At 47.0% G+C, this 16855-nt stretch overlaps 1 protein-coding gene across 2 annotated transcripts; it reads right to left on the bottom strand.

The window, feature by feature from the left end:
• Positions 1-9583: 9583 nt before the first annotated feature.
• Positions 9584-13280, bottom strand: LOC131916516 (carbonyl reductase [NADPH] 2-like). 2 transcript variants are annotated; one of them, XM_059269877.1, is made up of 9 exons: positions 13140-13255; positions 11648-11721; positions 11066-11163; positions 10805-10959; positions 10679-10721; positions 10484-10583; positions 10312-10376; positions 9972-10089; positions 9584-9885 (listed from the first exon to the last, which is right to left on the bottom strand). In XM_059269877.1, exons 2-9 carry the CDS (start codon positions 11697-11699, stop codon positions 9782-9784), a joined length of 735 nt encoding a protein of 244 aa, XP_059125860.1. In that variant the 5' UTR covers positions 11700-11721; positions 13140-13255; the 3' UTR covers positions 9584-9781. The 2 variants fall into 2 exon arrangements, with proteins under 2 accessions (XP_059125860.1, XP_059125859.1); XM_059269876.1 differs by lacking the exon at positions 9972-10089 and having other exon boundaries at positions 13140-13280.
• Positions 13281-16855: the final 3575 nt, after the last annotated feature.

Here is a 16855-nt window from a genome sequence, read left to right as displayed (position 1 = left end):
TTCTAGAGGGAAGCCATTTATCAGGGAATATTTGGTGTTACTTGGCTTTTAATGTTCAGCTGCTTGCTATGAATTTTTTGTGCTCATAATTTCCCCAGGAACAATGTGTGTGGACGTATACACTCAAAGCACTTGGATAAGGTCACATAGACAAGGCTTTCTGCCTCCAGGCTCCCTGCTCCCTTTTTAGCATTTGTATTGGGTATCTGCCTTTTGCAAATATCTCCTTTAACTACATCCAAAGATACAGCCAGCTCCTGACAAAAGCATCCAGGGACAAGCAACCAACAGAATAGCTGGCCAGACCACCCACTAGGTGCCTGAAGCCCCTGAACTAAGGTAAAACATCCTTCCAAAAGCCTGGCTCCTAGGTGCATAGCTTTGCTTCTTGTGCAAATCAAGCTCAGATCTCTCCCTCCTCTTACAGCTCTAGAGCTACTTCTTAGAACAAAAGGTTTTTAGCATAACCAGGTACAGTAAAGACTGGAGCAGAATTCCTGGTCCAGGCAGAGTAGAGTTGCCGGAAGAGAAGAGAACAAGGCAGAGTTTCTGTAGATGGTAAGTCTGTCCACTGACTCAGGCTGAGGAGTAAGGAGCAAGGAGAAGTTCTGGAGACTGTAAGTTGATTTGAATCAGGTCAGGAGAGGAGAAGAGATAAAAGCCGGGCAGTGGTGGTGCACGCCTTTAATCCCAGCACTCAAGGGGCAGAGGCAGGAAGATCTCTGTGAGTTCGACGCCAGCCTGGTCTACAAAGTGAATTCCAGGAAAAGCGCAAAGCTACACAGAGAAACCATGTCTTGAACCCCCCCCCCCAAAAAAAAAAAGAGGAGGGAAAGCTGGAGGACAGAGGAACGGAAGATGAGGGTGAGGTCGAGAGCATAAGAACTTACTTATTACTAGGGCTGTGAGAGAACAGGAAAAGAAGGGACAGAGAGGAACTGAGTGTCAGAACAGAACTGAAGCTGTGTAGATGAAGTTTGTTATAGAGAAATAAAGTAAATGGACATAAGAAATTGGTGTACATAGATTCCTTTCCCTCAGGTAACCCCACGCTAGGTGTATCATCTTCCCCAGGACTCTGGGAAGGATTTTCTCAAGGCAGGCCCCTGAGAAAATTCCGACAATGTGGCAAATCTCAACTCCATCCAGCACCTGGAATTTGGAAGCCCCCTCTTTGCCCTTAGCATGCAAAAATTTCCTTCTTATCCTGGACTGTATTCACTCATGGGCTCCACCAGTAAACACAGTGTCTTTCGACTACAGGGACCAAGGATGAGAACAAGTCCACACCAACAGGAGGGGTGTTGGCAGACTCTGCAGGAGGGGTAACCACCCAGAGCAGACAAGATTTTGACTGCCAGAGGCTTCCCAGAGTTGTATCCCCAGTATCTCTACCTGTCAAGGCTGGTCCCGTGACCATCACATAGCCCACTGGTGTCTGTGAAATAGTAGATCCCACACTGTAGCTAGAGTTTTCCTGCCTTGCCCACAATCAGGGCAAATCTCTCTCACCTGCCAGTCCCACAGCCGCTCAGACCCAACCAAGTAAACACAGAGACTTATATTGCTTACAAACTGTATGGCCGTGGCAGGCTTCTTGCTAACTGTTCTTATAGCTTAAATTAATCCATTTCCATAAATCTATACCTTGCCACATGGCTCGTGGCTTACCGGCATCTTCACATGTGACTTGTCCTGGTGGCGGCTGGCAGTGACTCCTTCTGCCTTCCTGTTCTTTCTTTTCTCCTCTCTGTTAGTCCTGCCTATACTTCCTGCCTAGCCATTGGCCAATCAGTGTCTTATTTATTGACCAATCAGAGCAACACATTTGCCATACAGAACATCCCACAGCACCACACCATCTCACTGGTATCTTTGGTTCATGAGGAGAAAGCAGATGTAAAGTTCTCTTTAATAAATGATCTGTTAGCTGGGCAGTGGTGGCACACACCTTTAATCCCAGCACTCAGGAGGCAGAGGCAGGAGGATCTCTATGAGTTTGATCTAGAAAGTAGTTCCAGGACAGCCAGGGCTGTTACACAGAAAAACCTTGTCTCAAAAGAAAAAAGAAGAAGAGGCTGCAGAGGCAGACAGAGCAGCGGCAGAGGCAGACCGAGCGGTGGCAGAGACGCGGTCATAATAAAGACCAGAAACTGAGCTATTACACGCTGAGGAGTTAGTGAAAACAAGGAGAATAAGAACCTGGAACAGGGACGCCTTTAACCCCAGCACCCAGGGAAGGAGCCATCTCCGTGAGACGTGACCAGAAAGGATACGAGCACTCAGTCTGAGGCCAACCCAGGGCCCAGCTGCCGATCCTACGAAACCCAACAACTTGGAAGTGTTGGTGAGATTACCCTACTAAATAACCTGCTCAGCTGAGATCCATTCGGGAGAGGATTCAGAATCCTACAGTCTGCAGCCTGAGGAAACAAGATCAGCTGAGGAGTTGACGAATGAGCAAAAGGTGACCTGAGAACACAAAAGAAGGTGCTGACCAGCCACTGAACCAGATCACCAGAATCATAAGCCTACACTACACCGACTGAGAACAGCTGCTCCCAAAGAAACAGAGCCCAAGAGCACCGATTTAACCAAGAACTCCTAGTGGACCAAGACTAACAATTAGAACAAGAGAGGCACCTTCAGACACAGACACCGCCTGCACCAAGCAGAGGAAGAGATGAGTAGATGGCAGTGCAAAAATACAGGCAACAACATAAAGACCTATATGACATCATCAGAACCTAGCGATTCTACACCTGCAAGACCTGAACATACCAAGGCAGATGAAACAGAAGAAATCAATCCTAAAAATGACTTTAGGAAGATGATAGAGATCCTTAAAGAGGGAATGAAAAATTCCCTTAAAGAAATGGAAGAAAAAACAAACAAAAAAATTGGAAGAAATCAAAGAAAGCCAAGAAAAAGTAATTAAACAGATGAAGGAAACAATTCAAGATTTGAAGATTAAAATTGAGACAATAAAGAAAACATAAACTGAGGGAATGCTGGAAATAGAAATCCTGACTAAACGAATAGGAACTATAAAAGCAAGCATAACCAACCGAATGCAAGAGATGGAACAGAGAATCTCTGACACTGAAGACACAATAGAGAAAATAGATTCATCAGTCAAAGAAAACACTAAAGACAAAAAAGTCGTAACACAAAATGTCCAAGAAATTTGGGACACCATGAAAAGACCAAACCTAAGAATAATAGGGATAGAAGAAGGAGAAGAATACCAACTCAAAGGCACAGAAAATATATTCAACAAAATCATAGAAGAAAACTTTCCTAACCTAAAGAAATACCTATGAAGATACAATGCTGTGGGATGGTCTGTATGTCATGTGTTGCTGATTGGTCAATAAATAAATCACTGATTGGCCAGTGGCCAGGCAGGAAGTATAGGTGGGACAAGGAGGAGAATAAAACTGGGAAGTGGAAGGCTGAATCAGAGAGACACTGCCAGCCGCCACGATGAGAAACAGCATGTGAAGATGCCGATAAGCCACGAGCCACGTGGCAAGGTATAGATTTATAGAAATGGATTAATTTAAGCTGTAAGAAAAGTTAGCAAGAAGCCTGCCACGGCCATACAGTTTGTAATTAATATAAGTCTCTGTGTTTACTTGGTTGAGTCTGAGTGGCTGTGGGACTGGCAGGTGAGAGAGATTTGTCCTGACTGTGGGCCAGGCAGGAAAACTCTAGCTACAATACAAGAAGCTTACAGAACACCAAATAGGCTGGATCCAAAAAAAAAAGTCCCCTCGCCACATAATAATCAAAACACTAAACATACAGAACAAAGAAAAAATATTAGGAGCTGCAAAGGAAAAAGACCAAGTAGCATATAAAGGCAGACCCATCAGAATAACACCAGACTTCTCAATAGAGACTATGAAAGCCAGAAGGTCCTGGAAAAATATTATGCAGACACTAAGAGACCACAGATGCCAGCCTAGAATATTATACCCAGCAAAACTCTCAATCACCATAGACGGAGTAAACAAAATATTCCATGATAAAACCAGATTTAAACAATACCTATCCACAAATCCAGCCCTACAGAAAGCACTAGAAGGAAAAATCCAACCTAAAGAAGTTAAACACACCCATGAAAACTCAGGCAATAGATAATCCCACACCAACAAACACCAAAGAAGGAAAACGCAACACGACCACAAAAAATAACAGGAATTAACAATCACTGGTCATTAATATCCATCAATATCAATTGTCTCAACTCACCAATAAAAAGACACAGACTAACAGAACTAACCAAAAGGCGAAGAGAGAGCACCCAAATTAACAAAATCAGAAATGAAAAGGGAGATATAACAACAGACAATGAGGAAATCCAGAGAATCATCAGGTCATACTTCAAAAGCCTGTACTCCACAAAATTGGAAAATCTGGAAGAAATGACAATTTTTCTGGATAGATACCACATACCCAAGTTAAATCAAGACCAGATAAACTATTTAAATAGACCAATAACCCCTAAGGAAATAGAAACGGTCATTAAAAGTCTCCCAACCAAAAAAATCCCAGGACCAGATGGTTTCAGTGCAGAATTCTACCAGACTTTCAAAGAAGAACTAATTCCAATACTCTTCAAATTGTTCCACACAGTAGAAACAGAAGGAACATTACCAAACTCTTTTATGAGGCTACAATTACCTGATACCCAAACCACACAAAGATGCAACAAAGAAAGAGAATTACAGACCAATCTCCCTCATGAACATTGATGCAAAAATACTCAACAAAATATTGGCAAACCAAATCCAAGAACACACACAAAAAAAATTATCCACCATGACTAAGTAGGTTTCATCCCAGGGATGCAAGGATGGTTCAACATACGAAAATCTGTTGATGTAATACACCATATAAAGAAACTGAAAGAAAAAAAAACACATGATTACTTCATTAGATGCTGAAAAAGCCTTTGACAAAATACAACACCCCTTCGTGATAAAGGTCTTAGAGAGATCAGGAATACAAAGAACATTCCTAAACCTAATAAAGGCAAGGGAGGGTGGGGGTGGGGGGTGGGGAGGTAGGGGTGGAGTGGGGGGGTGGAGTATGAAGACAGGCAGCAATGGGTGCACAGGGAGTAGCTGGGAGACTGAGTGCCTGCTGAAGCACCTGGAACTTCACAGCTCAGGCTCAGCTACTGGGGAAGCAGACACACAGACAGCAGGGGCGCCGCAGTACAGAGAGCCACTGGCTATGGCCGGTACGGCAGTCCCGCGTACTTCCAGCACCTGGGACTGGGTCCACCTCTGGAGAGCCACTGAAGTACTTTATTTTCTTCTTTGTAAAGAAGAATAATATCCAAGGTCTCTCTGTGTAGCCCTGGCTGTCATGGACCTCATTTTGGTAGACCCAACTGGCCTTGAACTCACAGAGATCTGCCTGCCTCTGCCTCCTAAATGCTGGGATTAAGGTGTTTGCCATCACACAGGGCCAGGCCCATTATTTTTTAAAAAAGATATTTACAAGTTCAACTTGAAGACTACAGAGGCAAGACAGGACTGTGTAGCTAGAGTTTTCCTGCCTGGCCCACAGTCAGGACAAATCTCTGTCACCCGCCAGTCCCACAGCCGCTCAGACCCAACCAAGTAAACACAGAGACTTATATTGCTTACAAACTGTATGGCTGTGGCAGGCTTCTTGCTAACTGTTCTTATAGCTTAAATTAATCCATTTCCATGAATCTATACCTTGCCACATGGCTCGTGGCTTACCGGCATCTTCACATGCGGCTTGTCCTGGTGGTGGCTGGCAGTGACTCCTGCCTTCCTGTTCTTTCTTTTTCTCCTCTCTGTTAGTCCCGCCTATACTTCCTGCCTAGCCACTGGTCAATCAGTGTTTTATTTATTGACCAATCAGAGCAATTTGACATACAGACCATCCCACAGCAGGACTGGGTCCACACTGACAGACAATAATTTGAGCCGGGCAGTGGTGGTGCACACCTTTGATCCCAGCACTCGGGAGGCAGAGCCAGAAGGATCTCTGTGAGTTCAAGGCCAGCCTGGTCTACAGAGCAAGATCAGGATAGGCACCAAAGCTACACAGAGAAACCCTGTCTTGAAAAAAAAAAATTGAATGTGCCACAACAACCAGTGTGTCCCTGCTGAACTGAAACCCGAAGACAGTTGAGTATTTATCATCTGCCATGTCCTCCCCCCAAAAAGGAAGGCAGGTTTTTGAGTACACTAAAGGGGCAGTGGGTTGTGTAATAACATCTGCCTGCTGGGCCCTTGATGCTCATGTACCAAGGTGGTCAGATGCCAGGAGGGTGGGTGGGTCTGTTATTAATTAGCCCAGTATTAGGTATTCCTTTTTTTTTATGGGAACAAGGCAAGAGTATGAGAATATTGCACCATTTTTTTGTGTCTCTTCAGATAAGATCTCTTGTCTTGTGTGTGTGTGTATGTGTGTGTGTGTGGTTTCTTGCTTTTTTTTTTTTTTTTTTAACTTTCTCACTTTTATTTACGACAAATGTTCCCTGATATCTTCTGGTCAAAAGTTCTTTTGAGACAATGCCATCATCCTTAGTCAATCGGAGAATAGAATCATCTGATTGGCCCATCCTTCAAATGGCCCCACAGATAGCATAAGTTTTAAATTGGTCATTAAACTGGCCTGTGACCTTGTCAGCCTACACAGAGAAAGCCTGTCTCAACCCCCCCTCAAAACAAAACAAAACAAAAAACAAAAACAAAAGAACAGTGACCTTGTCAACCTCGGCCACATTTGAGGATGGATGCATGGTCCTTGTCACCAATGATGTGGTTGCTCGAGAGCATTTCCGAGGCACGTACAGGTCCATGAACTCACCGACTCTTCATGTCGAGGTCATGCCTGCTCTCTAGGCCAGTGGGAGTGCAGAAAGCTCTTGCTTTTTTGGAAACAGGTTTTTACTATGTAGTCTTTGCTAGCTCACAGCTTACTGTGTAGATCTGGCTGGCCTTGAACTCATTGCTTCCCTGAATGCTGTGGTTAAAGGTATATGCCACCACATGTAGTGTTTGCTTATTTTTTTGACACAGGCTCTTATATATATATAGCCCAGTATGGCTTAGAACTCGCTGTGTAGTTGAACTTCTGATCCTTTTGCCTCCACATCAAGTGCAGGGATCACAGAACTTCCTCACAAGACTCCTTTTATACAGTACTGGGGATGGAACCCAGAGCTCCATGCGTTCGACAAAAGTGTTCTCCCAGTTGAGTCACATCTCTAGTCCTTTTTTTGTTTTTAATTTTGTGTGTATGTGTGTGTATACAGCAAGTGTGCAGGTGCACAAGTGTGGGCATGTGTGTGGAAGCCAGAGAACAACCTTGGGTTGGTCATCTTCAGAGATACCATCAACTTCATTTGAGACCAGATCTCCTTTTGGCTTAGAGATCACCAATTAGATCAAGCTAGACTGGCTTGACCAGTGAGCCCCAGGGAACTGCCTGTCTCCATGGCCCTAGCACTAGGATTGAAAGAGCATGCCTTTATAGTCTCAGCACTCTGGAGGCAGAGGAAGTCAGATCTCTGAGTATGAGATCAGTCTGGTCAGTGAGTTCCAGGATAGTCAGGACTAACACAGAGAAACCCTGTCTTAAAAAAGAAAAGAAAAGAAAAGAAAAAACAAAGAGAAAGAAAGGAAGGAAGAAGAAAGAAAAAGAAAAGAAAAGAAAGTATGCCACCATGCCTGGTGGTATTGCTACATAGGTTCTGCAGATCAGATGAGAGTCCTCATGGTTACCTAGCAAGCATTTTTCCAATCTCATCACCTCCTCAGACCCCAATAAGGTTTTTTTGTTTCTTTGGTTTTGAGATAGTCTCACTATGTAACCATCACTGGCCTAGAACTTACTATAGGCCTACTATATAGACCAGGCTAGTCCACAGAGCTCTGACTGCCTCTACCTATCAAGTTCTGAGATTAAAGGTGTGTGCCACTACCACAAGCAGCTCCTGATAGAGTTTTAATGTTTCCCAATGAGCATGATATGTTGATCAGGGTTGTCTTAGTTAGGGTTACATTTTGCTGTGATGAAACACCATGACTCCCCCCACCCCCTGCTCTTGGTGGTGGTGTACACCTTTAATCCCAGCACACAGGAGGCAGAGGCAGGTGGAGCTCTATGAGTCTGAGGCCAGCCTGGTATACAGAGTGAGTTCCAGGACAGACAGGACTACACAGAGAAACCCTGTCTTGAAACAGAAACAAACAAAAAACGAAAAGAAAGAAAGAAAAGAAAAAAGAAACACCATGATCAAAGCAAGTTGAGGAGGAAAGAGTTTATTTGGCTTACACTTCCAGAGCACTGTCCATAATCAAAGGAAGTCAGGACAGGAACCTGGAGGCAGGAGCTGAGGCAGAGGCCATGGAGGGGGCTGCTTACTGTTTGCTTCTCCATTACCTGCTCAGCTTGCCTTTGTTGTTGTTATTCTGAGACAGGATTTCTCTGTGTAACCGAAATCCCAGAGATAAACCTGCCGCTGTAAGAGCCAAAATTACATTTTAAGTTTTAACTACTATGCCTAAGAGATCCATGAAACAAAAAAAATATCTCTGATCTGCAAGCCCCTTGCCTAAGGACAGATAGTTCCTGAAATGTTGGAGGCTATTGTTTATGGGAGATAACAAGCCACATGTTTTCACTCCCCTAAACAAGCTTGTTTGACCCTTCTACACTGTATATGTTTGATCACACATGGGTGAGAGGTTCACAGGCAGGAGATATGTCAGGATGTATGCTTGCCCCTGATGGGACCTGATGGGAATTATGGGGTTTCCCTCTTAAGCAGCTGCAAATCGTGATTGTGGGCTATTTCCCAGGAACCTGGGTATGGACCTGGCCATAGTCCATTCACCAGTCCAGTATTTGATTAAAGCTTGCTTCAAATTTGGCTTTAAACTGTAGTAGTGGTCTTATTCTCCACTGGTGGAATTAACACCTTTGCCTCCCAGGTGCTAGGATTAAAGGCGTGTGCCACCCCCTCCCAGCTAAGCTTGCATTCTTATAGAGTACAGGACCACCAGCCCAGGGACAGCACTACTCACAATGGGCTGGGCCCTTCCCCTTTGATCACTAATTTAGAAAACGCCTTACAGCCGGCTCTTGTGGAGGCTTTTCCTCAGTTGAGGCTTCCTCCTCTAATGTCTCTAGCTTGTGTCACAAGGGTTGAATAAGCAGATTTCACTCTTCGTAGTTGGATCAATCCAGTGCAGCTTGAGAAACTACACCCTTGGGCTAGGGGGCTGCTTCTGTCACCCCCCACTTCCATTAACCACAGCCAATAACCATGACAGAAGGAGTTCTTGTTTGACTATATCCTCCTTTTTAAAAGCCAACTGTCCGTGATCCCAATCACAGATTAGGCAGGGCCACCACAGACCTGGGTCTTCCAGGCCCTGAGGCATGGGTGAGGGGGCAGATGGGCAGCAGCAGATCCAACAGGGGAAACCAGCGACATCCTGCACAAGACACTTCGGTGTGACAAGCCCACAGATGGTCTTGCAATACACTACTTTTCCCATGCACCAGGTGTGAGCTTTCAGGGTTTGGAATACTGTGGTTATTTATTTAGGCAAATTAGCCCAGCCCAGCTGGTATGGAAAGGAGAGATCCTGGAGTCTAAAGTTGGGGATGGACAGGGGTTGGGTCCACAGGATGGAAGTAGAACTGCTGGGCTGGGGCAGGGTCTTGATGTGAGGGTGGGGCCAGGAAGACTTCCAGGGGTCCACCACATCTGGGCAGTCTAGGAGGCCAGGTAACCAGCGTCCACCAGGATGCCAGAGCCACTGGTAGAGGCACTGCTGTCGCTGAGCAGGAAGAGGATACTGTTGACAACGTCCTCCACCTCTGCAGGAGAGCAGAGCAGTCAGGGCTTCTGCTTGCTCAGCTGCTGGGAGCCAATACTGATTCCCTCACCCACATCCCCAGCTGACCTGCGAACTTCCTCAGTGGGTGGCGCTCCTTGAGCTTCCTGGCAAACTCAGCATCTGCAGTGACTTTCTTGCCCATATCAGTCAGCACCACAGTAGGGTTTACAGAGTTTACCCGGATCTGGGGCCAGAAGCCACAGCTGGTGGTACAGCCAATGAACTAGCCCTAGCCACACAGCTCAGGACTTGCCCCAGGTCAAGCCTGATGAGCTTGCTTGCTGAACACTGACCCCACTGCTCAGAGCATCCCCAAGCCTCACCCCACCCTCAGCCTCAACCCCCAGCCCTGCCCCAGGTGCCCATCATCTGTCCCTCAGGTGTGGACCCATGCCCCTGTGCCTACCTTGTGTGGCCCCAGTTCCCTGGCCATGGCTTTGGTCAGCATAGTCATTGCGCCCTTGGTGGAGCCTGTGGATGTGTGTGTATGCTGAGGACAGTTTAATTATCCAGTCCTCCTTCTGAGAGACCCACCCAGAACCTACTCCTGGTCCCCCCACAATGGAGGGTGCACTCACAGTAGTTGGTCAGGCCAGGGAAGGTGACATAGGCCACCATGCTGGAGACATTGACAATGGACCCTGCCACTCCGCGGTCAATCATGCCCTTGGCTACCATCTGGAAGAATGAGTTGGGGGTAGCTCAACCTGCCTTGCCCTGCCCCACCCTCCACAGGGGTTCATCTCTGGGCCACAGCCCTCCTACCATCTCACCTGGGATACTTGCAACACAGAGCGAAGATTCACATTGAAGGACCTGGCAGGAGAGGAACAATGGCGTCCTGTACCTCCCATCTTCAGCAACCCTCCCCAGCCTGCCCCCTCTCCCCAAGTGCCCACCTGTCAAAGGCCTCCTTGGTGGCCTCCAGGAAAGGCTGCACCAGAGCCACCGCTGCATTGTTCACCAGCAGGTCCACGGGGCCAATACCGCCCAGTGCCTTCTCTGTGGCCTCCCAGTCACCCAGGTCCACGCACACAGGCTCTATCCCCGGACACTGTGGGAGACATCGGTTGGTGGCCTGAGGCATTGTCCCAGCCAGCTTCTGATGGATCCCTGAGGGTGGGGAGCAGGCCCAGGCGAGGCAGGGCTGTGTGCCTCACCTCTTTGGCGAGGCTGACCAGGTCTGCGTTGTTAAGTGTCACGGCCACCACTTTGGCTCCTGAGGCATGCAGGGCCTTCACAGTGCCCCGTCCAATCCCTGTAAGGAGGGAGAGTGGTGGCATAAGGGCCCTGTAGGCCTGGTCACAGCTGGGGTCTGGGTCCCAGGTGGGAGTAAAGGCTGTTGCCCCCATATCCCTGCAGAAGGTTATAAACCAGGATTAGATGGGACTATCCCTGGGTAGAGGGCAGACTGACTAGTATCAAACCCAAGGAGGCACCCGAGGGCAGCACCCTCCTGATGGGGTCCCAGAGAAGGGTACCACTGGTGCCCATCTGCCCAGCCTGGATCTAGGGCCTGTCTTGGAGTCAAGCTAAACTTGTCCTTCAGGGTGTGGCACTGACTGTGGTGGCCAGGGAGAGACTGGCATTCTGTCCTGGTGGGTGGTGGGTCTCCAGCCAGGTGACAGATGCAGGTGAGTCCTGGGTGAAGTCAGATTCTGTAGGACTGAGCAGTGACAAGGTCATCTGGGGCCCCTGTTTGGTGTTAAGACTGGCCCCTTTTCTGTCCCACTCACACTCACCTCTCCCTGCCCCTGTCACCAGGGCCCTCAGACCACGGAAATTCAGCTTCATGCTGCCAACACCAATTGTCCTCCTGCAGCAAGAGAAGGGGCCGAGGTTGTTAAGGTTGAACTGGCAGGTGGGACAGGGTTGAGTCTAGGGGCACATGACCTGTTCCCTGTGGGACTTGAAGAAGCAATAAAAGGTGTGCACACATGTGTAGAAGCCCTGACAGAGCAGTGGAGAAGAGTCCATACTAGCTCGAGCATGCACGCGCGTGTGTACGCATGCACGCACGCACACACGCACGCACACGCGCGCACGTGCGCACGCACACACACACACACATCACTGTGGGGGGCCTGACACAGCAGTGTAGTGGGAGAGGAGGTGGCAGCCTACGAACAGAATTTGCTTTCTCAGCATTCCAGTACCGAGTCTTGAACCCAGGGCCTCAGAGCGTGATGCGCCACTGAGCCACACCCTTTGCCTAGGGAAGTGAAAATTCTGGGTTTGGGATTTGCCTTGTCTGGACAGAAGCATCAGCTTGTAACTTTTAATTTTATTATTATAAATGAGGGTAGTGACCTGTCCTAGCTGGAGCAAGTGACTGAGATGCCTACTTGGAGCAAGACCCTGGGCACTGAACCCAAATGCCCAGGGACCCAAGGACCCACTGTGCCCGCAGTCTGTCCAGTGAGTACGATGGCATCCTCCTTACCTGTACCTCCCAGGTGCCCTCACCTGCTGCCCCTACCAGCCTGGGACTCTGCCCTTGGCGACTGCACTGAGGACCTTCTGTCCTCTGAGGCAGGACTCTGGTAAACCTAAGCATGGATTCTTGGGTTTCCTGCCCCAGTAGTGACCCCTGAGTCCCTCTGTGGTCTCTGCTTCTCAGAGTAGAGAGGTGGTTCTTTCAGGGGCAGTTTGAAGAAACAATCAGAGGATTTCCTGTTCAATTCCACCTCTGGCAATTTGTCTGAGGGTGTGCTGAGGTTCTCCTATCTTGTGTGCCAGGTTCATGGAACCTGTCCAGGAAGTCATGGCAGGTCACATGGTATCTGTACCAGGCAGGAGGCTCAGGCCCACAGACCACCCCAGGGCCAGCCCCAGCGAACAGGTGTGCTCAGACTCCTGCCTGCCGCCTTTCCCTTCTTCCTCAACCCAGGCTTGGCAGCAAGACTGTGTTACTCTCTGAAAGATGGCAGCTGAATTTCAGGTGCTCTACATGCCCTGATACCTGGGAGATCCCTGGCATGATTTGTGTGTGACTCCCTCAGAGAAGAAGCCTCAGGAAGCCTCACTAGTGTGGGGACAGCAGTAGTACCCTTCCACCAAGTATTCCTCCACACTCCTGTTCTGTGAGTGTCCTGGGGCTCAGAGGGACAACAGACACTTTGAGAGACTGGGGGTCAGTACCATACCAGAGTCTGTCCCATGACACACATAGGTTGACACCTAATGATTTGCTGCTGTCTCGAAGAATTTCCTCATAGCATTCAGGGACCATACCTGCTCACTGTGTCCTTGACCCCAGCCTGAGCAAGCCACCTGAGTCCTACAGCCAACCTCCAGGTGGCACTGAACGCAGAAGTCTGGCCAGGTTCACCCAGTAAGATCAAAGGCCTTCCCCTTCTATGATGAAAGCAGTTGATTGTGACCAACTTTCCAACTGGTAGCTGCTGGATCTCCTGGGGATATGGTGGCATGTCAGGGATTTGTTGTTGGTCTCCACAGCTGGCCAGTTGGGCATCGAGGAGTGATTTATCAAGAAGGACCCCAGTGGGGGCTGGAGAGATGGCTCAGAGGTTAAGAGCACCAACTGCTCTTCCAGAGGTCCTCAGTGCAATTCCCAGCACCCACATGGTGGCTCACAACCATCTGTAATGAGATCTGGTGCCCTCTTCTGTGTACTTAATAAATAAATAAATCTTTAAAAAAAAAAAAAAAGAAGAAGAAGGACCCAGTGAATGTGAGTCCATGCCTCTAAGACTGTCTCTACAGCCATTACCATGAGGTGTAGAGAATGGCTGATGCCACAGTGTAGATGAAATTCTAGACGGTCTTATTAAATTAGAAACACAGAGCCAAATGCAGAGTTAAAAGCCCAGAGATCAGAGCAGTAGCCAAGAGCTAAGACCACCTTATCTTACCACTCGCTGCTGTCCTTCCCCTGAGAGAGACCTTCTTCCTGTGTCCTGTCTTTTTATTGCCTTTCTCTTCTGTCTTCACATTGGCTCTAAACCCAACCACATGATTTCCTTGACACTGCCTGTCTATACAGACCTCCAGGTCTCTATGGTTGGTACTGGGAATAAAAGTTCAGGTCACCTTGCTTTGGATGTGTCCTTGACCACAGAGACTCTGCCTGCCATGTGATGGGATTAAGGGCGTGTGCTACCACTGCCTGACTCCCACTTAGGGCTCACTGTGACTTCTGATCTCCAGGCAACTTTATTAACATACAAATAAAATCACATTTCAGCACAAATAAAATATCACCATATTTCCCCCTTCTATTCTAATAAAAAGAAAAAAAGGAAAAAAGTTATAACTAATATAAGAAAAACTATATACAATAAGTACAATAACTATATACAATATATACAAGTAATAAATACTTAAACAATGTCTAGTCCATCTGCACTTGACAAACTCAGAGAAAATAATTCCATTATCTATCTTATTTTGGTAAGTCCAAAATGTACCTGATTCACTTTCTATCCTAACTTATATTACTAACAGAACTATCTTAAAATGTCTTTCAAATTTATACACTTACACCTCTTTAGTGAGTTTCTTTTCTAAAATTCTTAACAAGGAACTAAATCATGTGGTTGGGTTTAGAGCCAGTGAAAAGGCAGAACAGAAAGGCAAATAAAAGACAGGACAGAGGAAAAAGGTCTCTCTCAGGGGAAGGACAGCAGCGAGTGGTAAGATAAGGTGGTCTTAGCTCTTGGCTACTGCTCTGATCTCTGGGCTTTGAACTCTGCATTTGGCTCTGTGTTTCTAATTTAATAAGACCGTCTAGAATTTCATCTACACCACAGGAGGGGAGCATCAGCTCCTGGGTTTTGCGACTGTAGTCCTCTGTTAACCTTGCTCTTTGGGGACCATTTCTCCAGGGTGAGAATATCTTCGCCCTCCATAGCTCTTGCCTTACCTCCTGGCACCTGTGTGGTCTGAAGATTTCTCAACCCAGAGTCACATGCTGAGCCCTAACTCCAGCATTATGTGAGGAACTGTTGTAAAATAGTTTCCTTCAGTATTAAACACTCCATCCTGCAGGGGAATCTCCTTAAGCAGGAAGGCAAACAACTCAGCTTCAGGAAGTCCCTGAAACTGACCAGTTTCATTAGGTTCCTCCCTGTCAAAGTAACCAAAAAAAGCTGAGAGTCACTCTCAGCCAAGTCAAGCTACAGAGAAAACTGTGAAGGCAGAACAGCTGTCTGGAAAAAGCAAAAAAAAAAAAAAATCAGCTGAGTTGTCTGGAAGAGGTTTAGACCAATGGAGTCACTTGGAGAGGACACTCTCCAACCCGATGAGCTGCCTGCAGGCTGTGCCGTGTGCTCCAGGTTCCCAGTTTTTGTGAACTGTCACCAGAGCTGAGCTGGGTGAATAGGCTTTGGTCCTTGGGCCATTGCTGCTCCTGTAAGTATGCCCTCACCCATATTCTTGTAAGAAACCCCAATAAAACTCTTGGCTCATTAAGCTGGATGTTGGTGTTATCTGTGTGTTGGTCTTTGTGGGCTTCCTGTCTGCAGTGAATGGATATGTGTGTTGTGTCTCCCCAGGAAAAATCTTGTTGCACAACAGGAGGAAAAGCCTTTGGGAGGAGACTAGGGAACACTGGTGCAGAAAGACAACTGACATTGACCTCTGGCCTCTACTCACAAGTGCACATGTACATCTGCAGGAAATATGCTCACATCTGAAGAAGACCCCCAGCCCTGAACAGTGGGGGTTTCCTCCTGGATCCCAGATTAGGCACAAACCACCCCCAAACACCTGTTTTCACAGAGAGATTCTTTATTATGTGGGGAAGAAAAGTTAAAGTGGTTGCTTTCTGACTCAGGCAGAAAACAGCAGCAAATGACCTTGCAAGTGTCATTTAAGAGGAGGAAAGGGGAGGTCTGTGTTTAGAAAGGACTAGGATGTTGTGGTAAAGGAGACAGGGGACAAGGGAGAAGATGAAGGGGACGAGGGAGAGAGAATAGGGGTATTTGTCCCCCAGAGGGACAAAGGACTGCCTCTGGATAGAGAGGAGACAGATGTGGCCTATAGGTAAATGGTGGTTTATAAAGGTAAAGGGGAAACCTGTGTTAGGATGAGGTGTTTAATTTTAACTGGGCTTGTTAATTAGGTGAGCCAAAGGGAGCTTTTGATTACTGGACTTTGGTAGTCATCCTCAGGAGGAGGAAGTGGTCAAATAAGGTACTAGACCTTGGTGGCTAACTTTAGGAATTTAATCTAATCATTTTTAGCAAGGCAGAGGGGATGGGGAGAAGGACAAGTCCTGCCAGAGCCACATGCTTGAGCGGGCTAGTGTCCCTTCAACACCCACACAGATGCAGACTTAAAAACCCAGTAAATCAGAGTGTGGTGATTCCCACCTATAACTCCACCTCTTGGGAGACAGAATTGTGGGACAATCTTTTTGTACACTGTGAAGATGTGTAATTTTGATTGGTTTAATAAAAGCTGAATGGCCAATAGCTAAGCAGGAGAGAATAGGCAGGATTTCCAGGGAGAGAGAGGAAGAGGAGGAGAAATCTTGGCACAGGGATTTCGCCAGCAGATTGGAGCAAGTTGGATGTGCTGTACTGAGGAGAGGTAAAAGCCACATGGCAGAATACAGATTAATAGAAGCAGGTTAATTTGAGTTATAAGAGCAGTTGGGGATAAGCCTAAGCCAAAGGCCAAGCTTTTATAATTAGTAAGAAGTCTCGGGCTGGAGAGATGGCTCAGAGGTTAAGAACACTGGCTGTTCTTCCAGAGGTCCTGAGTTCAATTCCCAGCACCCACATGGTGGCTCACAACCATCTGTAATGAGATCTGGCGCCCTCTTCTGGCCTGCAGACATACATGCAGACAGAACACTGTATACATAATAAATAAATACATCTTTAAAAAAAAAAAAAAAAAAAAAAAAGAAGTCTCTGTGTTGTTATTTGGGAGCTGGCATCCAAAGATAGTCCAACAAGAAAGCTTGCTACACAGATTCACAG

Source organism: Peromyscus eremicus, chromosome 8a (genome assembly GCF_949786415.1).
Source record: "Peromyscus eremicus chromosome 8a, PerEre_H2_v1, whole genome shotgun sequence".
Classification (NCBI taxonomy): domain Eukaryota; kingdom Metazoa; phylum Chordata; class Mammalia; order Rodentia; family Cricetidae; genus Peromyscus; species Peromyscus eremicus.
This window is presented reverse-complemented; position numbering and strand designations above follow the sequence as displayed.

Excerpts from the sequence above, each read along its gene's own strand:
- LOC131916516 (XM_059269876.1), bottom strand. The coding sequence starts at position 11,699 with ATGAAGCTGAATTTCCGTGGTCTGAGGGCCCTGGTGACAGGGGCAGGG. Across the intron at positions 10,584-10,678 it reads CTGTGTTGCAAGTATCCCAG|ATGGTAGCCAAGGGCATGAT; the intron begins GTGAGATGGTAG and ends TCATTCTTCCAG. Across the intron at positions 10,377-10,483 it reads CCCTGGCCTGACCAACTACT|GCTCCACCAAGGGCGCAATG; the intron begins GTGAGTGCACCC and ends ACACATCCACAG.